General features: G+C 42.7%; 1 protein-coding gene across 1 annotated transcript in view; it reads right to left on the bottom strand.

The window, feature by feature from the left end:
* Positions 1-19,388, bottom strand: part of LOC139532855 (Krueppel-like factor 5) — a 30,194-nt gene extending 10,806 nt beyond the window's left edge. The window contains exons 1-3 of the mRNA XM_071330973.1: positions 18,833-19,388; positions 11,818-12,907; positions 903-962 (exon numbers count right to left, since the gene is read on the bottom strand). Of these exons, the coding sequence (XP_071187074.1) occupies positions 903-962; positions 11,818-12,907; positions 18,833-19,018 (1,336 nt within the window). The 5' untranslated portion in view covers positions 19,019-19,388. The remainder of the gene's footprint in view (positions 1-902; positions 963-11,817; positions 12,908-18,832) is intronic.
* Between the last annotated feature and the right edge of the window lie 2,139 nt (positions 19,389-21,527).

The raw sequence follows: 21,527 nt of genomic DNA on the forward strand, positions 1-21,527 counted from the left end.
GCCCCCCTCCCCCCCCAGAATATCCCTTATCCCCAGAGTTAACCACGCAGCGGCCAGGAACTACCACAGTGTTGATGCCCCCCCCCCCCCCCCCAGAATATCCCTTATCCCCAGAGTTAACCACGCAGCAGCCAGGAACTACCGCAGCTATTTCACGATGGACAGCCCACGCCTCCGATGCCACATTGTGATTATTAAATGACACATTTCACAGAGCTCTCACACACACGGTCAGGAGGACAACAGGGGAATAACACGTTGACAGGAACGCAACACACTGCATTCTTAACGGCCAAGCGTTATACTGTATGTAGAACCCCCCTCAACCCTCACAGAAATCCCCCTCAACCCTCACAGAAAGCCCCCTCAAACCCTCACAGAAAGCCCCCTCAAACCCTCACAGAAAGCCCCCTCAAACCCTCACAGAAAGCCCCCTCAAACCCTCAGCCCCCTCTAACCCTCAAGCCCCCTCAAACCCTCACAGAAAGCCCCCTCAAACCCTCACAGAAAGCCCCCTCAAACCCTCACAGAAAGCCCCCTCAAACCCTCACAGAAAGCCCCCTCAACCCTTACAGATGAAAACGTTCTAGAAGTCCTGAAACATTCTAGAACTCCTCAATATTCTAGAACTCCTGCTGACACAGAGCGGGAGAATTGTGAAGTGTTGTCGACTTATCCGCCTGTTTAACGGAACGGCATATCGAGGGCGGGCGGAGCGAGGATAACTTCCCCCCCAAGCAGCATGCAAGTAATGAATGTGTAGCGCATGCCAACACCACGCTCCTGCCTAGCAACACCACGAGGAACGACCAAAAATAAAAGAGGCCGACGTCCGTCCACCCGCCTTTAATAACGAGGTCTTTATTTAAAACACGGTTAATTCAAAAGAGAGGAGCTCTTACCGGTGTGAGTCCTCAGGTGGGCTTTCAGATGGGAAGACTTGGTGTACACTTTCTTACATCCTGGAAAACAACACACAGAGAAGGAGAAAACGATATGATCAGGATTATTTAAAAAAAGGCACAAGTTCAGGAATATGCACAACATACATCAAATGTTCTGGTCCGCAATTACGAGCCCTCTGGTCCGCAATTACGAGCCCTCTGGTCCGCAATTACGAGCCCTCTGGTCCGCAATTACGAGCCCTCTGGTCCGCAATTACGAGCCCTCTGGTCCGCAATTACGAGCCCTCTGGTCCGCAATTACGAGCCCTCTGGTCCGCAATTACGAGCCCTCTGGTCCGCAATTACGAGCCCTCTGGTCCGCAATTACGAGCCCTCTGGTCCGCAATTACGAGCCCTCTGGTCCGCAATTACGAGCCCTCTGGTCCGCAATTACGAGCCCTCTGGTCCGCAATTACGAGCCCTCTGGTCCGCAATTACGAGCCCTCTGATCCGCAATTACGAGCCCTCTGATCCGCAATTACGAGCCCTCTGATCCGCAATTACGAGCCCTCTGATCCACAATTACGAGCCCTCTGATCCACAATTACGAGCCCTCTGACCCACAATACGAGCCCTCTGACCCACAATACGAGCCCTCTGACCCACAATACGAGCCCTCTGACCCACAATACGAGCCCTCTGACCCACAATACGAGCCCTCTGATCCACAATACGAGCCCTCTGACCCACAATACGAGCCCTCTGACCCACAATACGAGCCCTCTGACCCACAATACGAGCCCTCTGACCCACAATACGAGCCCTCTGACCCACAATACGAGCCCTCTGACCCACAATACGAGCCCTCTGATCCACAATACGAGCCCTCTGATCCACAATACGAGCCCTCTGATCCACAATACTATCTGTCTATGGATTCCGCTGTCCTGCGATTCTATCAACAGTATGTGTTCTACAATACTATCTCTCAATGGAATGATGTTCTACAATACTATATATCTATGGATTCTGCTGTTCTACTATACTATATATCTGTGGATTCTGCTGTTCTACTATATATCTATGGATTCTGCTGTTCTACAATACTATATATCTGTGGATTCTGCTGTTCTACTATACTATATATCTATGGATTCTGCTGTTCTACTATACATCTATGGATTCTGCTGTTCTACTATACTATATATCTGTGGATTCTGCTGTTCTACTATACTATATATCTATGGATTCTGCTGTTCTACTATATATCTATGGATTCTGCTGTTCTACAATACTATATATCTGTGGATTCTGCTGTTCTACTATACTATATATCTATGGATTCTGCTGTTCTACTATACATCTATGGATTCTGCTGTTCTACTATACTATATATCTATGGATTCTGCTGTTCTACAATAATATTTATCTGTTCTACAATACTATATATCTATGGATTATGCTGTTCTACAATACTATATATCTATGGATTCTGCTGTTCTACTATACATCTATGGATTCTGCTGTTCTACAATACTATATATCTATGGATTCTGCTGTTCTACTATACTATATACCTGTGGATTCTGCTGTTCTACTATACTATATATCTATGGATTCTGCTGTTCTACAATAATATTTATCTGTTCTACAATACTATATATCTATGGATTCTGCTGTTCTACAATAATATTTATCTGTTCTACTATATATCTATGGATTCTGCTGTTCTACTATACTATATATCTATGGATTTTGCTGTTCTACTATATATCTATGGATTCTGCTGTTCTACAATACTATATATCTATGGATTCTGCTGTTCTACTATACTATATATCTATGGATTCTGCTGTTCTACTATATATCTATGGATTCTGCTGTTCTACAATATATCTATGGATTCTGCTGTTCTACTATATATCTATGGATTCTGCTGTTCTACTATACTATATATCTATGGATTCTGCTGTTCTACTATACTATATATCTATGGATTCTGCTGTTCTACTATACTATATATCTATGGATTCTGCTGTTCTACTATACTATATATCTATGGATTCTGCTGTTCTACTATACTATATATCTATGGATTCTGCTGTTCTACTATACTATATATCTATGGATTCTGCTGTTCTACTATACTATATATCTATGGATTCTGCTGTTCTACTATACATCTATGGATTCTGTTGTTCTACTATACATCTATGGATTCTGCTGTTCTACTATACTATATATCTATGGATTCTGCTGTTCTACTATATATCTATGGATTCTGCTGTTCTACTATACTATATATCTATGGATTCTGCTGTTCTACTATACATCTATGGATTCTGTTGTTCTACTATACATCTATGGATTCTGCTGTTCTACTATACTATATATCTATGGATTCTGCTGTTCTACTATACTATATATCTATGGATTCTGCTGTTCTACTATACATCTATGGATTCTGTTGTTCTACTATATATCTATGGATTCTGCTGTTCTACTATACTATATATCTATGGATTCTGCTGTTCTACTATACTATATATCTGTGGATTCTGCTGTTCTACTATACTATATATCTGTGGATTCTGCTGTTCTACTATACTATATATCTATGGATTCTGCTGTTCTACTATATATCTATGGATTCTGCTGTTCTACAATATATCTATGGATTCTGCTGTTCTACTATACTATATATCTGTGGATTCTGCTGTTCTACTATATATCTATGGATTCTGCTGTTCTACAATACTATATATCTATGGATTCTGCTGTTCTACTATACATCTATGGATTCTGCTATTCTACTATACATCTATGGATTCTGCTGTTCTACTATACTATATATCTATGGATTCTGCTGTTCTACTATACTATATATCTATGGATTCTGCTGTTCTACAATACTATATATCTATGGATTCTGCTGTTCTACTATACTATATATCTGTGGATTCTGCTGTTCTACTATATATCTATGGATTCTGCTGTTCTACAATACTATATATCTATGGATTCTGCTGTTCTACTATACTATATATCTGTGGATTCTGCTGTTCTACTATACTATATATCTGTGGATTCTGCTGTTCTACTATACATCTATGGATTCTGCTGTTCTACTATACTATATATCTATGGATTCTGCTGTTCTACTATACTATATATCTATAGATTCTGCTGTTCTACTATACTATATATCTATGGATTCTGCTGTTCTACTATATATCTATGGATTCTGCTGTTCTACTATACTATATATCTATGGATTCTGCTGTTCTACAACACTATATATCTATGGATTCTGCTGTTCTACTATACTATATATCTGTGGATTCTGCTGTTCTACTATACTATATATCTATGGATTCTGCTGTTCTACTATACTATATATCTATGGATTCTGCTGTTCTACTATATATCTATGGATTCTGCTGTTCTACTATACTATATATCTGTGGATTCTGCTGTTCTACTATACATCTATGGATTCTGCTGTTCTACTATACTATATATCTGTGGATTCTGCTGTTCTACTATACTATATATCTGTGGATTCTGCTGTTCTACTATACTATATATCTGTGGATTCTGCTGTTCTACTATATATCTATGGATTCTGCTGTTCTACTATACTATATATCTGTGGATTCTGCTGTTCTACTATATATATATGGATTCTGCTGTTCTACTATACTATATATCTGTGGATTCTGCTGTTCTACTATACTATATATCTATGGATTCTGCTGTTCTACTATACATCTATGGATTCTGCTGTTCTACTATACTATATATCTGTGGATTCTGCTGTTCTACTATACTATATATCTGTGGATTCTGCTGTTCTACTATACTATATATCTATGGATTCTGCTGTTCTACTATACTATATATCTGTGGATTCTGCTGTTCTACTATACTATATATCTATGGATTCTGCTGTTCTACTATACTATATATCTATGGATTCTGCTGTTCTACTATATATCTATGGATTCTGCTGTTCTACTATACTATATATCTGTGGATTCTGCTGTTCTACTATACTATATATCTGTGGATTCTGCTGTTCTACTATACTATATATCTATGGATTCTGCTGTTCTACTATATATCTATGGATTCTGCTGTTCTACTATACTATATATCTGTGGATTCTGCTGTTCTACTATACTATATATCTGTGGATTCTGCTGTTCTACTATACTATATATCTGTGGATTCTGCTGTTCTACTATACTATATATCTATGGATTCTGCTGTTCTACTATATATCTATGGATTCTGCTGTTCTACTATACTATATATCTGTGGATTCTGCTGTTCTACTATACTATATATCTGTGGATTCTGCTGTTCTACTATACTATATATCTATGGATTCTGCTGTTCTACTATACTATATATCTGTGGATTCTGCTGTTCTACTATACTATATATCTATGGATTCTGCTGTTCTACTATATATCTATGGATTCTGCTGTTCTACTATACTATATATCTGTGGATTCTGCTGTTCTACTATACTATATATCTGTGGATTCTGCTGTTCTACTATACATCTATGGATTCTGCTGTTCTACTATACTATATATCTGTGGATTCTGCTGTTCTACTATACTATATATCTGTGGATTCTGCTGTTCTACTATACTATATATCTATGGATTCTGCTGTTCTACTATACTATATATCTGTGGATTCTGCTGTTCTACTATACTATATATCTATGGATTCTGCTGTTCTACTATACTATATATCTATGGATTCTGCTGTTCTACTATATATCTATGGATTCTGCTGTTCTACTATACTATATATCTGTGGATTCTGCTGTTCTACTATACTATATATCTGTGGATTCTGCTGTTCTACTATACTATATATCTATGGATTCTGCTGTTCTACTATACTATATATCTATGGATTCTGCTGTTCTACTATACTATATATCTATGGATTCTGCTGTTCTACTATACTATATATCTATGGATTCTGCTGTTCTACTATACTATATATCTATGGATTCTGTTGTTCTACTATACTATATATCTATGGATTCTGTTGTTCTACTATACATCTATGGATTCTGCTGTTCTACTATATATCTATGGATTCTGCTGTTCTACAATACTATATATCTATGGATTCTGCTGTTCTACTATACTATATATCTATGGATTCTGCTGTTCTACTATACTATATATCTATGGATTCTGTTGTTCTACTATACATCTATGGATTCTGCTGTTCTACTATATATCTATGGATTCTGCTGTTCTACAATACTATATATCTATGGATTCTGCTGTTCTACTATACTATATATCTATGGATTCTGTTGTTCTACTATATATCTATGGATTCTGTTGTTCTACTATACATCTATGGATTCTGCTGTTCTACTATATATCTATGGATTCTGCTGTTCTACAATACTATATATCTATGGATTCTGCTGTTCTACAATAATATTTATCTGTTCTACAATACTATATATCTATGGATTCTGCTGTTCTACTATACTATATATCTGTGGATTCTGCTGTTCTACTATATATCTATGGATTCTGCTGTTCTACAATACTATATATCTGTGGATTCTGCTGTTCTACTATACTATATATCTATGGATTCTGCTGTTCTACTATACATCTATGGATTCTGCTGTTCTACTATATATCTATGGATTCTGCTGTTCTACTATACTATATATCTATGGATTCTGCTGTTCTACTATACATCTATGGATTCTGCTGTTCTACTATATATCTATGGATTCTGCTGTTCTACTATACTATATATCTATGGATTCTGCTGTTCTACTATATATCTATGGATTCTGCTGTTCTACAATATATCTATGGATTCTGCTGTTCTACTATACTATATATCTATGGATTCTGCTGTTCTACTATATATCTATGGATTCTGCTGTTCTACTATACTATATATCTATGGATTCTGCTGTTCTACTATATATCTATGGATTCTGCTGTTCTACTATATATCTGTGGATTCTGCTGTTCTACTATACTATATATCTATGGATTCTGCTGTTCTACTATACTATATATCTATGGATTCTGCTGTTCTACTATATATCTATGGATTCTGCTGTTCTACTATACTATATATCTGTGGATTCTGCTGTTCTACTATATATCTATGGATTCTGCTGTTCTACTATACTATATATCTGTGGATTCTGCTGTTCTACTATACATCTATGGATTCTGCTGTTCTACTATACTATATATCTGTGGATTCTGCTGTTCTACTATACTATATATCTGTGGATTCTGCTGTTCTACTATACTATATATCTGTGGATTCTGCTGTTCTACTATACATCTATGGATTCTGCTGTTCTACTATACTATATATCTGTGGATTCTGCTGTTCTACTATACATCTATGGATTCTGCTGTTCTACTATACATCTATGGATTCTGCTGTTCTACTATACTATATATCTGTGGATTCTGCTGTTCTACTATACTATATATCTATGGATTCTGCTGTTCTACTATATATCTATGGATTCTGCTGTTCTACTATATATCTATGGATTCTGCTGTTCTACTATACTATATATCTATGGATTCTGCTGTTCTACTATATATCTATGGATTCTGCTGTTCTACTATACTATATATCTGTGGATTCTGCTGTTCTACTATATATCTATGGATTCTGCTGTTCTACTATACTATATATCTGTGGATTCTGCTGTTCTACTATACTATATATCTGTGGATTCTGCTGTTCTACTATACTATATATCTATGGATTCTGCTGTTCTACTATATATCTATGGATTCTGCTGTTCTACTATATATCTATGGATTCTGCTGTTCTACTATACTATATATCTATGGATTCTGCTGTTCTACTATATATCTATGGATTCTGCTGTTCTACTATACTATATATCTGTGGATTCTGCTGTTCTACTATATATCTATGGATTCTGCTGTTCTACTATAGTATACAGAGCATTCTGAAAGTATTCAGACACCTTGAATTTTCCCACGTTGTTACGTTACAGCCTCTTTCTAAAATATATATGTTTAAATCCTCAATGTACACACCCCATAATGACAAAGCAAAAACAAGTTTTTAAATAGCACATTTACATAAGTATTCAGACCCTTTACTCAGTACTTTGTTGAAGCATCTTAGGCAGTGATTATAGCCTTGAGTCTATCTTGGGTATGACGCTACAAGCTTGGCACACCTGTATTTAGGGAGTTTCTCCCATTCTTCTCTGCAGATCCTCTCAAGCTCTGTCAGGTTGGATGGGGAGTGTTGCTGCACAACTATTTTCAGGTCTCTCCAGAGATGTTAGATCGGGTTCAAGTCCAGGCTCTGGCTGGGCCGCTCAAGGACATTCAGAGACTTGTACCTAAGCCACTCCTGCGTTCTCTTGGCTGTGTGCTTAGGGTTGTCGTCCTTCTGGAAAGTAAAGCTTCGACCCAGTCTGAGGTCCTGAGCGGTTTTCATCAAGGATCTCTCTGTACTTTGCTCCGTTCACCTTTGCCTCAATCCTGACGAGTCTCCCAGTCCCTGCCACTGAAAAACATCCCCCTCAACATGATGCTGCCACAACCACCATGATTCACCTTAGGGATGGTGCCAGGTTTCCTCCAGGCGTGACGCTTGGCATTCAGGACAAAGAGTTTAATCTTGGTTTCATCAGACCAGAGAATCTTGTTTCTCATGGTCTGAGAGTCTTTATGTGCCTTTTGGCAAACTCTAAGCAGGCTGTCATGTGCCTTTTACTGAGGAGTGGCTTCCGTCTGGCTACTCTACCATAAAGGCCTGATTGGTGGAGTGCTGTAGAGATGGTCGTCCTTCTGGAAGGTTCTCCCATCTCCACAGAGGACCTCTAGAGCTCTGTCAGAGGGTGCCCTGACCAAGGCCCTTCTCCCCCGATTGCTCAGTTTGGCTGGGCGTCCAGCTCTAGGAAGAGTTTTGGTGATTCCAAACTTCTTCCATTTAAGAATGATGGAGGCCACTGTGTTCTTGGGGACCTTCAATGCTGCATAAATGTTTTGGTACCCTTCCCCAGATCTGTGCCTCGACACAATCCTGTCTCGGAGCTCTACGGACAATTCCTTCGACCTCATGGCTTGGTTTTTGCTCTGATATGCACTGTCAACTGTAAGACCTTATATAGACAGGTGTGTGCTTTTCCAAATCATGTCCAATCAATTGAATTTAGCACAGGTGGACTCCAATCAAGTTGTAGAAACATCTCAAGGATGATCAATGGAAACAGGATGCACCTGAGCTCAATTTAGAGTGTCATAGCAAAGGGTCTGAATACTTATGTAAATAATGTATTTCTGTTTTAAAATTAGCAGACGTTTCTAAGAACCTGTGTTCTCTGTCATTACGAGGTAAAGAGTAGATCGTTTTTTATTTTTAATAAATTAGCAAAAATGTCTAAACCTGTTTTTGCTTTGTCATTATGGGGTATTGTGTGTAGATTGATGAGGGGGAATAACTATTTAATCCATTTCAGAATAAGACTAATGTAACAAAATGTGGAAAAAGTAAAGGGGTCTGAAAACTTTCGAAGACACCGTCTCCCTGCTCTGCGACACCGTCTCTATGAGTTCCGCGACACCGTCTCTATGAGTTCTGCGACACCGTCTCTATGAGTTCTGCGACACCGTCTCTATGAGTTCTGCGACACCGTCTCTATGAGTTCTGCGACACCGTCTCTATGAGTTCTGCGACACCGTCTCTATGAGTTCTGCGACACCGTCTCTATGAGTTCTGGGACACCGTCTCTATGAGTTCTGGGACACCGTCTCCCTGCTCTGCGACACCGTCTCTATGAGTTCCGCGACACCGTCTCTATGAGCTCCGCGACACCGTCTCTATGAGCTCCGCGACACCGTCTCTATGAGCTCCGCGACACCGTCTCTATGAGTTCTGCGACACCGTCTCTATGAGTTCTGCGACACCGTCTCCATGAGTTCTGCGACACCGTCTCCATGAGTTCTGCGACACCGTCTCCCTGAGTTCTGCGACACCGTCTCCCTGAGTTCTGCGACACCGTCTCTATGAGTTCCGCCACACCGTCTCTATGAGTTCTGCCACACCGTCTCTATGAGTTCTGCCACACCGTCTCTATGAGTTCTGCCACACCGTCTCTATGAGTTCTGCAACCATTTACAACACGCCAGTCAAGACATGCTGAGGAGTTTAGTAACCCTCCAATCCCAGAGCCAGAGGCTATCTGACATCACCGAACATTAGTGAGAGAGCTGCTGACATATAGGAGTACATTAGTATTATATTAGCCGAAGAGGAGTTTGTTTATGTGTGTGTGTGTGTGTGTGTGTGTGTGTGTGTGTGTGTGTTTCAGTGACTGTCTGGTGTGTTTTTCTAGCTGTGATACACTGTCAGTTTGATGCAACCAATAACACTCTGTCTTGGTCGTCCATTTTCTGTGTCTCTCTGACAGATCTCTAGAGCTTGCATTCAGAACGACACCCTATTCCCTATGTAGTGCACTACTTTTGACCAGTGTTCTGGTCACAATGAGGGCACTGTGTAGGGAATAGGGTGCCATTTGGGACACATGCTAGAGCTGGCTAAAAGCCTGCTGTCGATTACTGAATTATTCAACGTCACATCATTCAGAGGCAACAACCACAGAGAATAGTAACGTTTACTGAAAGTCACTGAGTCAGACCACCACCCATAACACAGGACACTACAGACACTGAGTCAGACCACCACCCACAACACAGGACACTACAGACACTGAGTCAGACCACCACCCATAACACAGGACACTGAGTCAGACCACCACCCATAACACAGGACACTATAGACACTGAGTCAGACCACCACCCATAACACAGGACACTATAGACACTGAGTCAGACCACCACCCATAACACAGGACACTATAGACACTGAGTCAGACCACCACCCATAACACAGGACACTATAGACACTGAGTCAGATCACCACCCATAACACAGGACACTATAGACACTGAGTCAGACCACCACCCACAACACAGGACACTACAGACACTGAGTCAGACCACCACCCATAACACAGGACACTACAGACACTGAGTCAGACCACCACCCATAACACAGGACACTATAGACACTGAGTCAGACCACCACCCATAACACAGGACACTACAGACACTGAGTCAGACCACCACCCATAACACAGGACACTATAGACACTGAGTCAGACCACCACCCATAACACAGGACACTATAGACACTGAGTCAGACCACCACCCATAACACAGGACACTATAGACACTGAGTCAGACCACCACCCATAACACAGGACACTATAGACACTGAGTCAGACCACCACCCATAACACAGGACACTACAGACACTGAGTCAGACCACCACCCATAACACAGGACACTATAGACACTGAGTCAGACCACCACCCATAACACAGGACACTACAGACACTGAGCTAATTGATGGTAAACAACGTATTGCATGTGAGCTAGGAACAAGCACAAAGTCTTCATGACTACACTGAAATAGACGACCAACACACAGAAAGTAAACCTAAAGTAAAGCTCTGCAGCTGAGGGAGGGAGGGAGGGAGGAGTCCTGACAGTAGAGAAACAGTATAACCCGTGGGTGGGTGGGAGGGTGGGAGGGAGGGAGGGATAAGTCCTGACAGTAGAGAAACAGTATAACCCGTGGGAGGGAGGGAGGGATAAGTCCTGACAGTAGAGAAACAGTATAACCCGTGGGAGGGAGGGAGGGAGGGAGTCCTGACCTGGAGGGAGGGAGAGAGGGAAAGAGGGAGGGAGGAGTCCTGACCTGGAGGGAGGGAGAGAGGGAAAGAGGGAGGGAGGAGTCCTGACCTGGAGGGAGGGAGAGAGGGAAAGAGGGAGGGAGGGAGTCCTGACCTGGGAAGTCACAGTGGTGTATCCTCCTCTTCTCCAGGTCTGGGTTGGTCCTGCGGTTGTAGCGGACCTGCATGGACTGGTTCAGGCTTGGAGCTGGGCCGGAGCCTGGGGCTTGAGTTAGACTTGAGGCTGGGGGCCGAGCCACACCGGTGGGGGAAAGACTGGGGGAGACGCTGACTCCCAGCTTGGAGGCGATAGTGGCGGCATAGGAAGGGGGAGGGGAGAGGTTCTGAAGGAGGTCCTTCTGGCGATCTGGGGAGCTGGGCTCTGAGCTGGGAGGAGAGGGGGGCAGGTAGGGGGCCTTGGCCTGATGGTGCTGGGGCTGCTGGAGGAAGTGAGGGTGAGGGTAGGCCCCTCCTACACTGTGCAGCCCACCACAGTAGCTTGACTTGGCAGTCTGTAGTTGTTGGTGATGCTGCTGGGCCTGGGCGGCTAAGTGTAGGTCGTGGAAGGTGTGCATGATGGGCGAGGGACCGGAACCTCCGTGGTGCTGCCCCGCCCGGTGATGAGCATCGTTGCCGTGGTGATGCATGGGCGCGAGAGGGGCGGAGTCCAGCTCTGCAGAGAGCAGCTGGAACAGAGAGTCGTCGTGAGGCAGATCGAACGACCCCAGCTCCTCCTTCACGTAAACAGAACCGCCCGTTGCCACGGCGTCAGAGGTCGGGTCACCGCCACCCGACGGGTTGAACACGCTAGTGAACTCCGGTAACGAAGAAGAAGAAGACACCGACGTTACCGTGTTAAGGCTGACGCTGTTACCGTGGACGCTACTGCTGGGGCAGTGAGGGTGAGGATGGACGAAGGGAGAGGAGGCAGGAGGTTCTGTTTTGACCTGCTGGCCCATGCCTCCACCGTTACCTCCAGGCCCTGGGCGTGCCGGCCGGCACAAGCCCATCCTCAGGTAGGCCAGGTCGGGTAGGAAGACGTTCATATTGATGCTGTAAGGGGACCCACCCTGGTCGTCGCTAAAGAAGTGATCCATCACAGAGGCACTGTCCCGCCGAGACTTGTTCTGCTCTGGAGGGTCCGGATGGGGCATCAGGAGCGGCGTCTGGGGGGAGAGATACTTATCCAGCTCACTCTTCCCTGTCTGAGGAGAGAAGAAGACAGACTTAAAACGATTGGCTCATTATTATTTCTGAACCAAATCTCTATTTTGGAAATGGAATGTTATAAAGATGTTGTTATTTTCTTGCGATTTCACTTTGGTTTTAATTAACTTTAATAGTGAAACAATCCTTTAATTGATTTTGTTTTAATTAACTTTAATAGTGAAACAATCCTTTAATTGATTTTGTTTTAATTAACTTAATAGTGAAACAATCCTTTAATTGATTTTGTTTTAATTAACTTAATAGTGAAACAATCCTTTAATTGATTTTGTTTTAATTAACTTAATAGTGAAACAATCCTTTAATTGATTTTGTTTTAATTAACTTAATAGTGAAACAATCCTTTAATTGATTTTGTTTTAATTAACTTAATAGTGAAACAATCCTTTAATTGATTTTGTTTTAATTAACTTAATAGTGAAACAATCCTTTAATTGATTTTGTTTTAATTAACTTAATAGTGAAACAATCCTTTAATTGATTTTGTTTTAATTAACTTAATAGTGAAACAATCCTTTAATTGATTTTGTTTTAATTAACTTGATAGTGAAACAATCCTTTAATTGATTTTGTTTTTAATTAACTTAATAGTGAAACAATCCTTTAATTGATTTTGTTTTAATTAACTTAATAGTGAAACAATCCTTTAATTGATTTTGTTTTAATTAACTTAATAGTGAAACAATCCTTTAATTGATTTTGTTTTAATTAACTTAATAGTGAAACAATCCTTTAATTGATTTTGTTTTAATTAACTTAATAGTGAAACAATCCTTTAATTGATTTTGTTTTAATTAACTTAATAGTGAAACAATCCTTTAATTGATTTTGTTTTAATTAACTTAATAGTGAAACAATCCTTTAATTGATTTTGTTTTAATTAACTTGATAGTGAAACAATCCTTTAATTGATTTTGTTTTTAATTAACTTAATAGTGAAACAATCCTTTAATTGATTTTGTTTTAATTAACTTAATAGTGAAACAATCCTTTAATTGATTTTGTTTTAATTAACTTAATAGTGAAACAATCCTTTAATTGATTTTGTTTTAATTAACTTAATAGTGAAACAATCCTTTAATTGATTTTGTTTTTAATTAACTTAATAGTGAAACAATCCTTTAATTGATTTTGTTTTAATTAACTTAATAGTGAAACAATCCTTTAATTGATTTGGTTTTAATTAACTTGATAGTGAAACAATCTTTTAATTGATTTTGTTTTAATTAAACTTAATCGTGAAACAATCTTTTAATTGATTTTCGAAGAATACGTTAAAGGTATCTACATTAACTTCAATCATTTACAGACGTGTTCAAATGTGTTGGTACCCTTACAGCTCATTGAAATAACGCTTCATTCCTCCTGAAAAGTGATGAAATTAAAAGCTATTTTATCATGTATACTTGCATGCCTTTGGTGTGTGTCAAAATAAAGCAAAGAAGCTATGAAAAAGAGATGAATTATTGCTTATTCTACAAATATATTCTAAAAATGACCTGGACACATTTGTTGGTACCCCTTTAGAAAAGATAATAAATAATTGGATTATAGTGATATTTCAAACTAATTTGTTTATTTAATTAGTATCACACGTCTCCAATCGTTGTAATCAGTCATTCAGCCTATTTAAATGGAGAAAAGCAGTCACTGTGCTGTTTGGTATCATTGTGTACACCACACTGAACATGGACCAGAGATTTGTCTGAGGGGGATCAGAAAGACAATAATAGACAAGCGTGGTAGAGGTAAAGGTAGAGGTAAAGATAGAGGTAAAGGTAGAAGTAAAGGTAGAGGTAGAGGTAGAGGTAAAGGTAAAGGTAGAGGTAGAGGTAAAGGCAGAGGTAAAGGCAGAGGTAAAGGTAAAGGTAGAGGTAAAGGCAGAGGTAAAGGTAAAGGCAGAGGTAAAGGCAGAGGTAGAGGTAAAGGTAGAGGTAAAGGCAGAGGTAAAGGTAAGGTAAAGGTAGAGGTAGAGGTAGAGGTAAGGTAAAGGTAGAGGTAGAGGTAAAGGTAAGAGGTAAAGGTAAGAGGTAAAGGTAAAGGTAGAGGTAAAGGTAGAGGTAAAGGTAAAGGTAGAGGTAAAGGTAACGGCTACAAGATCATCTTCCAAGCAGCTTGATGTTCCTGTAACAACAGTTTGAAAATATTATTTAAGAAGAAGTTTCAGGTCCGTGGAACTATAGCCAACCTCCCTGGGCGCGGCCGCAAGAGGAACATCGACCCCAGATTGAACAGAAGGACAGTGCGCATTGTAGAAGAAGAACCAAGGATAACTGCCAAAGAGATACAAGCTGAACTCCAAGGGGGTTTCGCTCTTTTGATCGAAAGTGGCTTCCATAGAAGAAGACGCAGGAAGACTCCAGAGCGAAAGTTGGTTCCCATAGAAGAAGACGCAGGAGGACTCCAGAGCGAAAGTGGGTTCCATAGAAGACGACGCAGGAGGACTCCAGAGCGAAAGTGGGTTCCAGAGAAGAAGACGCAGGAGGACTCCAGAGCGAAAGTGGGTTCCATAGAAGAAGACCCAGGAGGACTCCAGAGCAAAAGTAGGTTCCCATAGAAGAAGACGCTGGAGGACTCCAGAGCGAAAGTGGGTTCCATAGAAGAAGACGCAGGAAGACTCCAGAGCGAAAGTAGGTTCCCATAGAAGAAGACGCAGGAGGACTCCAGAGCGTAAGTGGGTTCCATAGAAGAAGACGCAGGAGGACTCCAGAGCGAAAGTGGGTTCCAGAGAAGAAGACGCAGGAGGACTCCAGAGCGAAAGTTGGTTCCCATAGAAGAAGACGCAGGAGGACTCCAGAGCGAAAGTGGGTTCCATAGAAGAAGACGCAGGAGGACTCCAGAGCGAAAGTGGGTTCCATAGAAGAAGACGCAGGAGGACTCCAGAGCGAAAGTGAGTTCCATAGACAATAAAAAGCCAGACTGGAATTTGCAAAAATGCATATTGACAAGCCACAATCCTTCTGGGAGAAATGTTCTTTGGAAAGATGAGTCAAAACTGTAGCTTTTTGGCAAGTCACATCATCTCTATGTTCACAGACGAAGAAATTAAGTTTTCAAAGAAACGAACACAACTTCCTACAGTGAAACATGGAGGAGGCTGGGTTATGTTATGGGGCTAGCTGTGCTGCGCTTGGCACAGGGTGCCTTGAATCTGTTCAGGGCACAAATGAAATCTCCAGACTATCAAGGCATTCTGAAGAGAAACGTGTCAGAAAGCTCTGTCTCAGTCACAGGTTATGGTTTCCTCCAACAGGATAATGACCCAAAACGCACAGCTAAACAACACCCATAGAGTGGACAAGAACAAAACTTTGGATTATTCTGAAGTGGCCTTCGAATGAGACCTGATCTGAATACTATCAAACAACTATGGGAAGAGCTGAATCTTACAGTCTGGAGAAGGCACCCATCAAACCTGAGACAGCTGGAGCAGTTTGTTCAGGAAGAGCGGGCCAAACTACCTGTTAACAGGTGCAGAAGGTACCCATCAAACCTGAGACAGCTGGAGCAGTTTGTTCAGGAAGAGTGGGCCAAACTACCTGTTAACAGGTGCAGAAAGCACCCAACAAACCTGAGACAGTTGGAGTAGTTTGTTCAGGAAGAGTGGGCCAAACTACCTGTTAACAGGTGCAGAAGTCACCCAGTGGGCCAAACTACCTGTTAACAGGTGCAGAAAACAGGTAGTTTGGCCCACTGGGTGCTTTCTGCACCTGTTAACAGGTAGTTTGGCCCACTGGGTGCTAACAGGTGCAGAAAGCACCCAGTGGGCCAAACTACCTGTTAACAGGTGCAGAAGTCTCATTGAGAGCTACAGAAAACATTTGATTGCAGTGATTGCCTCTGAAGGTTTGTGCCACAACATTTTAGGTTAATAAGGGTCCCATCATTTGTGTCCATGTCATTTTATTATTTACAATATTATGTTGAATAAAAAAAATCTAAAGCAAAGTCTGATTTCTATTGAATTAATAATTAAATATGGAATAAACAATGGTGGATGGCAATTACTTTAGTCAGTTTCAAGTTATTTCAGAGAAAATTGTGCATTCTTCATTTTTTTGTGAAGGGGTACCAACAAATTTGAGCATGTCTAATGCAACTTGATCTATCATGTCAAACCTCATACAGATGTAGGATCTTAATTTGACCTATATTGTCGTCACAGCGAAATAATCCTGCAGCAATAGGATCTGAACGTTTAGTCCATAACGGTACTTGATCGGTCGACAGGGCTATTAAGCTGAGCCCCGAAAGTAGACTACACAAAAAGTACAATACTGTTAATTATAAATCGTGTGTTAGTATGAGTTTTCGATGCAGAGTTTAAATTCTTCGCAAGAAAAGAGTGATCAAATTAAGATACTACATCTGTATTGTCCATTTAAGAGTTCAGAACCAGTGTTTGACATGTTTCATGCTGAAACTATGTGGTGGCCAGTGGGATGAGGAGTCCGGTAGTAATGTTTGATAGGACAGACAGAGACAGAGTCACCAGTCAAACATTTATCAAGTAGCCTTCAGTGAGCTGCTGCTACATTCCCCCCTCAGCTGTAAACTGTACTCACACCAAGCAGACCAGAGGGCTTTAAACAGGCACTATCTGCTTCCCAAACGGCAGGGCTGTGATTAAAAGTAGTGCACTACATAGGGAATAGGGTGCCATTAACTTAAGTTAAAAGTAGTGCACTACATAGGGAATAGGGTGCCATTAACTTCAGTTAAAAGTAGTGCACTACATAGGGAATAGTGCATTTAACTTTGCTTAAAAGTAGTGCACTACATAGGGAATAGGGTGCCATTAACTTCGGTTAAAAGTAGTGCACTACATAGGGAATAGGGTGCCATTTGGGACAGCAGCCTACTGACAGGTGGTCATGATGAAGGAATGAACCTGACTCTCTCCATTCCTGCTCAGGGAAGAAAAAAAGCCACACTCTTAATTAACTCTTAAGGTGCACATAAATAACTCATTAAAAGATGATCCAAACTAATGTCCAGTAACCATGTCCTCCATTGGGAAGGAAAACACCCTCCCTATTGGTACTTCCCGATGTCCCGCAAAGTAACTGCTCTGTCCTGTCCTGTTCCGCAATGGCTTGCTGGCTGAAGGAAAAGCTTTTCTATTTCTGTCGTTTAGATCGTCCAGCTGTTAACTGGTCATGTATATCTGTCACAAGTGTTCCGATTAAGGCGGTCGGGGCTGTCTGTCGACATTGCTGGGAAGTTTCTACCTACTATATCGGGTTGGGTCCGGGATCCGCAACGTGCGTTAGAGAGTAGATGGAGTCGGACGGAGTCAGTTGTTGATGGGAATGGTAGCCAAGAAACCAATTGTGAGCGTGTGGGCAACTGGCACTGTCTGGCATAGCTGCCTGTTCTACCAGTTCCAATGAACTATGCGCTAAATGCGTCTGCTATTTTTATTACATTTTATTAAACTATGCAAGTCAGTTAAGAACAAATTCTTATTTTCAATGACAGTGGGTTTAACTGCCTTGTTTAGGGGCAAAATGACAGATTTTTACCTTGTCAACTCGTGGATTCGATCGAGCAACCTTTCAGTTACTAGTCCAACACTCTAACCACTAGGCTACCTGCCTCCCCGACAATATCTCTCGTTCTCAATCATGTAATCTTCCTGCTGTGTCCCGACCCATAGGCCTACACGTCGAATGATAAAATACTTACGACCAAAACAAAAATCAGGAGACATTATTATTACGCACAATTAAAGCGTCAATCTCTTCTACATTTATTTATTTATTATAATACTATAGAATTCCCCTATCACAGAAAAACAGACAGCCTTAGTGCTTGCAACATGCTACCAACCTCGCCCATTCTGAGCTAAAGAATAGCCTACACCGGGGAGAAATCGCAACCACTGAATGAAAGTACATTACCTGGTGCGTGTAGTCACTGTGTCCACTCCTTTCCGTCAGTACGTTCTTAGCATCGAAGCCGTACAGAGCCGACTCCTCGGTCGGGAAGCCTTCCGACAGCATGGGCTTGAGCAGGGTGTAGAACATCTCGTCCTGCCCTGGCCCGGTCCCGGTCCCAGCGCTCATCGTGATCAGCGTCGCGGCCATATAGATTTACTCCTCCCGGAATAACAAGGTGCGAACGGCCGCAATAATAATCATATAACAATAACGACAGATGAAACGGGACGGTGCATGAGAGGACTGACTGTAGCGATGTATTCAAGTCTGTGTTTGGTCTAGTTAGCTATCTCGTCTGACTGGGTTATCCACTCTTACTTGTCTCCGTTCGGTAGGACTGGAGTCTGTTGGGATAGTTCAAAGCTTCTGCTCTTCTCTATCCATGTCAACTCATGCGATGAGAGGAAGCAAGGCGGGCGTGGGGCAGGTTCAGTCGGTTTAGTGTTTCAAAAAAGAAGGCAGGGCGTGGCCAACAAATAAGACAGAACAGAACGTCTCATACACCGTCAAAAGCCTTTGTACAACAACAGTAAACAGCTCCCCAGCACCGAGAACCCTTTCACAGAGGGCTTCTCTCCCTAAAGCCCGGTTTACTAAATATGTAGCGAGGTTACACACATACCAAGGAACGCTCGTTATTATCCTTTTACTCGCCACGTTTCGTGTTCTCAAGCTTTGACCTGCATCATTTCACCGGGGTTCCCCAGTACTTCTAGAACATATCAACACCAAATAAAATCCTTTTTATTTATCACCTGTATGTACATTCTGCGGAATGTGCCTCTACCGGGAATATTAAACTGTAGTCGACACGTTTCTTTTCAGGGCTCAACAGAGTAAACATTCCCTTTAATTATTCATATTCTGAATGATTCTTTCCAGAAGTTTACGTCAAACATATTTTTTTTTATTGAAGGTATTTTCAAGTTTCATTGACAAAACTAGAACTAGTTCAGAAAGTGAGTGGCTGACCAGGGTGATGGAACCACCGAACAGGGTGATAAACCCGCCGACCAGGGTGATGGACCCGCCGACCAGGGTGATGGACCCGCTGACCAGGGTGATAAACCCGCCGACCAGGGTGATGGAACCGCTGACCAGGGTGATAAACCCGCTGACCAGGGTGATAAACCCGCTGACCAGGGTGATAAACCCGCCGACCAGGGTGATGAACCCGCCGACCAGGGTGATAAACCCGCCGACCAGGGTGATAAACCCGTTGACCAGGGTGATGGAACCGCCGACCAGGGTGATAAACCCGTTGACCAGGGTGATAAACCCGCTGACCAGGGTGATAAACCCGTTGACCAGGGTGATAAACCCGTTGACCAGGGTGATAAACCCGTTGACCAGGGTGATAAACCCGCCGACCAGGGTGATAAACCCGCCGACCAGGGTGATAAACCCGCAGACCAGGGTGACCGCCGACCAGGGTGATAAACCCGCCGACCAGGGTGATAAACCCGCCGACCAGGGTGATAAACCCGCCGACCAGGGTGATAAACCCGCCGACCCGGGTGATGGAACCACAGACCAGGGTGATAAACCCGCCGACCAGGGTGACGGAACCACCGACCAGGGTGACGGAACCACCGACCAGGGTGACGGAACCACCGACCAGGGTGACGGAACCACCGACCAGGGTGACGGAACCACCGACCAGGGTGACGGAACCACCGACCAGGGTGATGGAAACACCGACCAGGGTGATGAAACCACCGACAGGGTGATGAAACCACCGACAGGGTGATGGAACCACCGACCAGGGTGATGAAACCACCGACCAGGGTGATGGAACCACTGACCAGGGTGATGAAACCACCGACCAGGGTGATGGAACCACTGACCAGGGTGATGAAACCACCGACCAGGGTGATGGAACCACCGACCAGGGTGATGAAACCACTGACCAGGGTGATGAAACCACCGACCAGGGTGATGAAACCACCGACCAGGGTGATGTAAAAGCTGACCAGGGTGATGAAACCACCGACAGGGTGATGGAAACACCGACCAGGGTGATGGAACCACCGACCAGGGTGATGAAACCACCGACCAGGGTGATGGAACCACCGACCAGGGTGATGAAACCACCGACCAGGGTGATGAAACCACCGACCAGGGTGATGGAACCTCCGACCAGGGTGATGAAACCACCGACCAGGGTGATGGAACCACCGACCAGGGTGATAAACCCGCCGACCAGGGTGACGGAACCACCGACCAGGGTGATGGAAACACTGACCAGGGTGATGGAAACACCGACCAGGGTGATGGAACCACCGACCAGGGTGATGGAACCACCGACCAGGGTGATGGAACCACCGACAGGGTGATGGAACCACCGACAGGGTGATGGAACCTCCGACCAGGGTGATGGAACCACCGACCAGGGTGATGAAACCACCGACCAGGGTGATGGAACCACCAACCAGAGTGATGGAACCGCCGACCAGGGTGATGGAACCACCGACCAGGGTGATGGAACCGCCGACCAGGGTGATGGAAACACCGACCAGGGTGATGAAACCACCGACAGGGTGATGAAACCACCGACAGGGTGATGGAACCACCGACAGGGTGATGGAACCACCGACCAGGGTGATGAAACCACCGACCAGGGTGATGGAACCACCGACCAGGGTGATGGAACCTC

Source organism: Salvelinus alpinus, chromosome 10 (assembly GCF_045679555.1).
Source record: "Salvelinus alpinus chromosome 10, SLU_Salpinus.1, whole genome shotgun sequence".
Classification (NCBI taxonomy): Eukaryota; Metazoa; Chordata; class Actinopteri; order Salmoniformes; family Salmonidae; genus Salvelinus; species Salvelinus alpinus.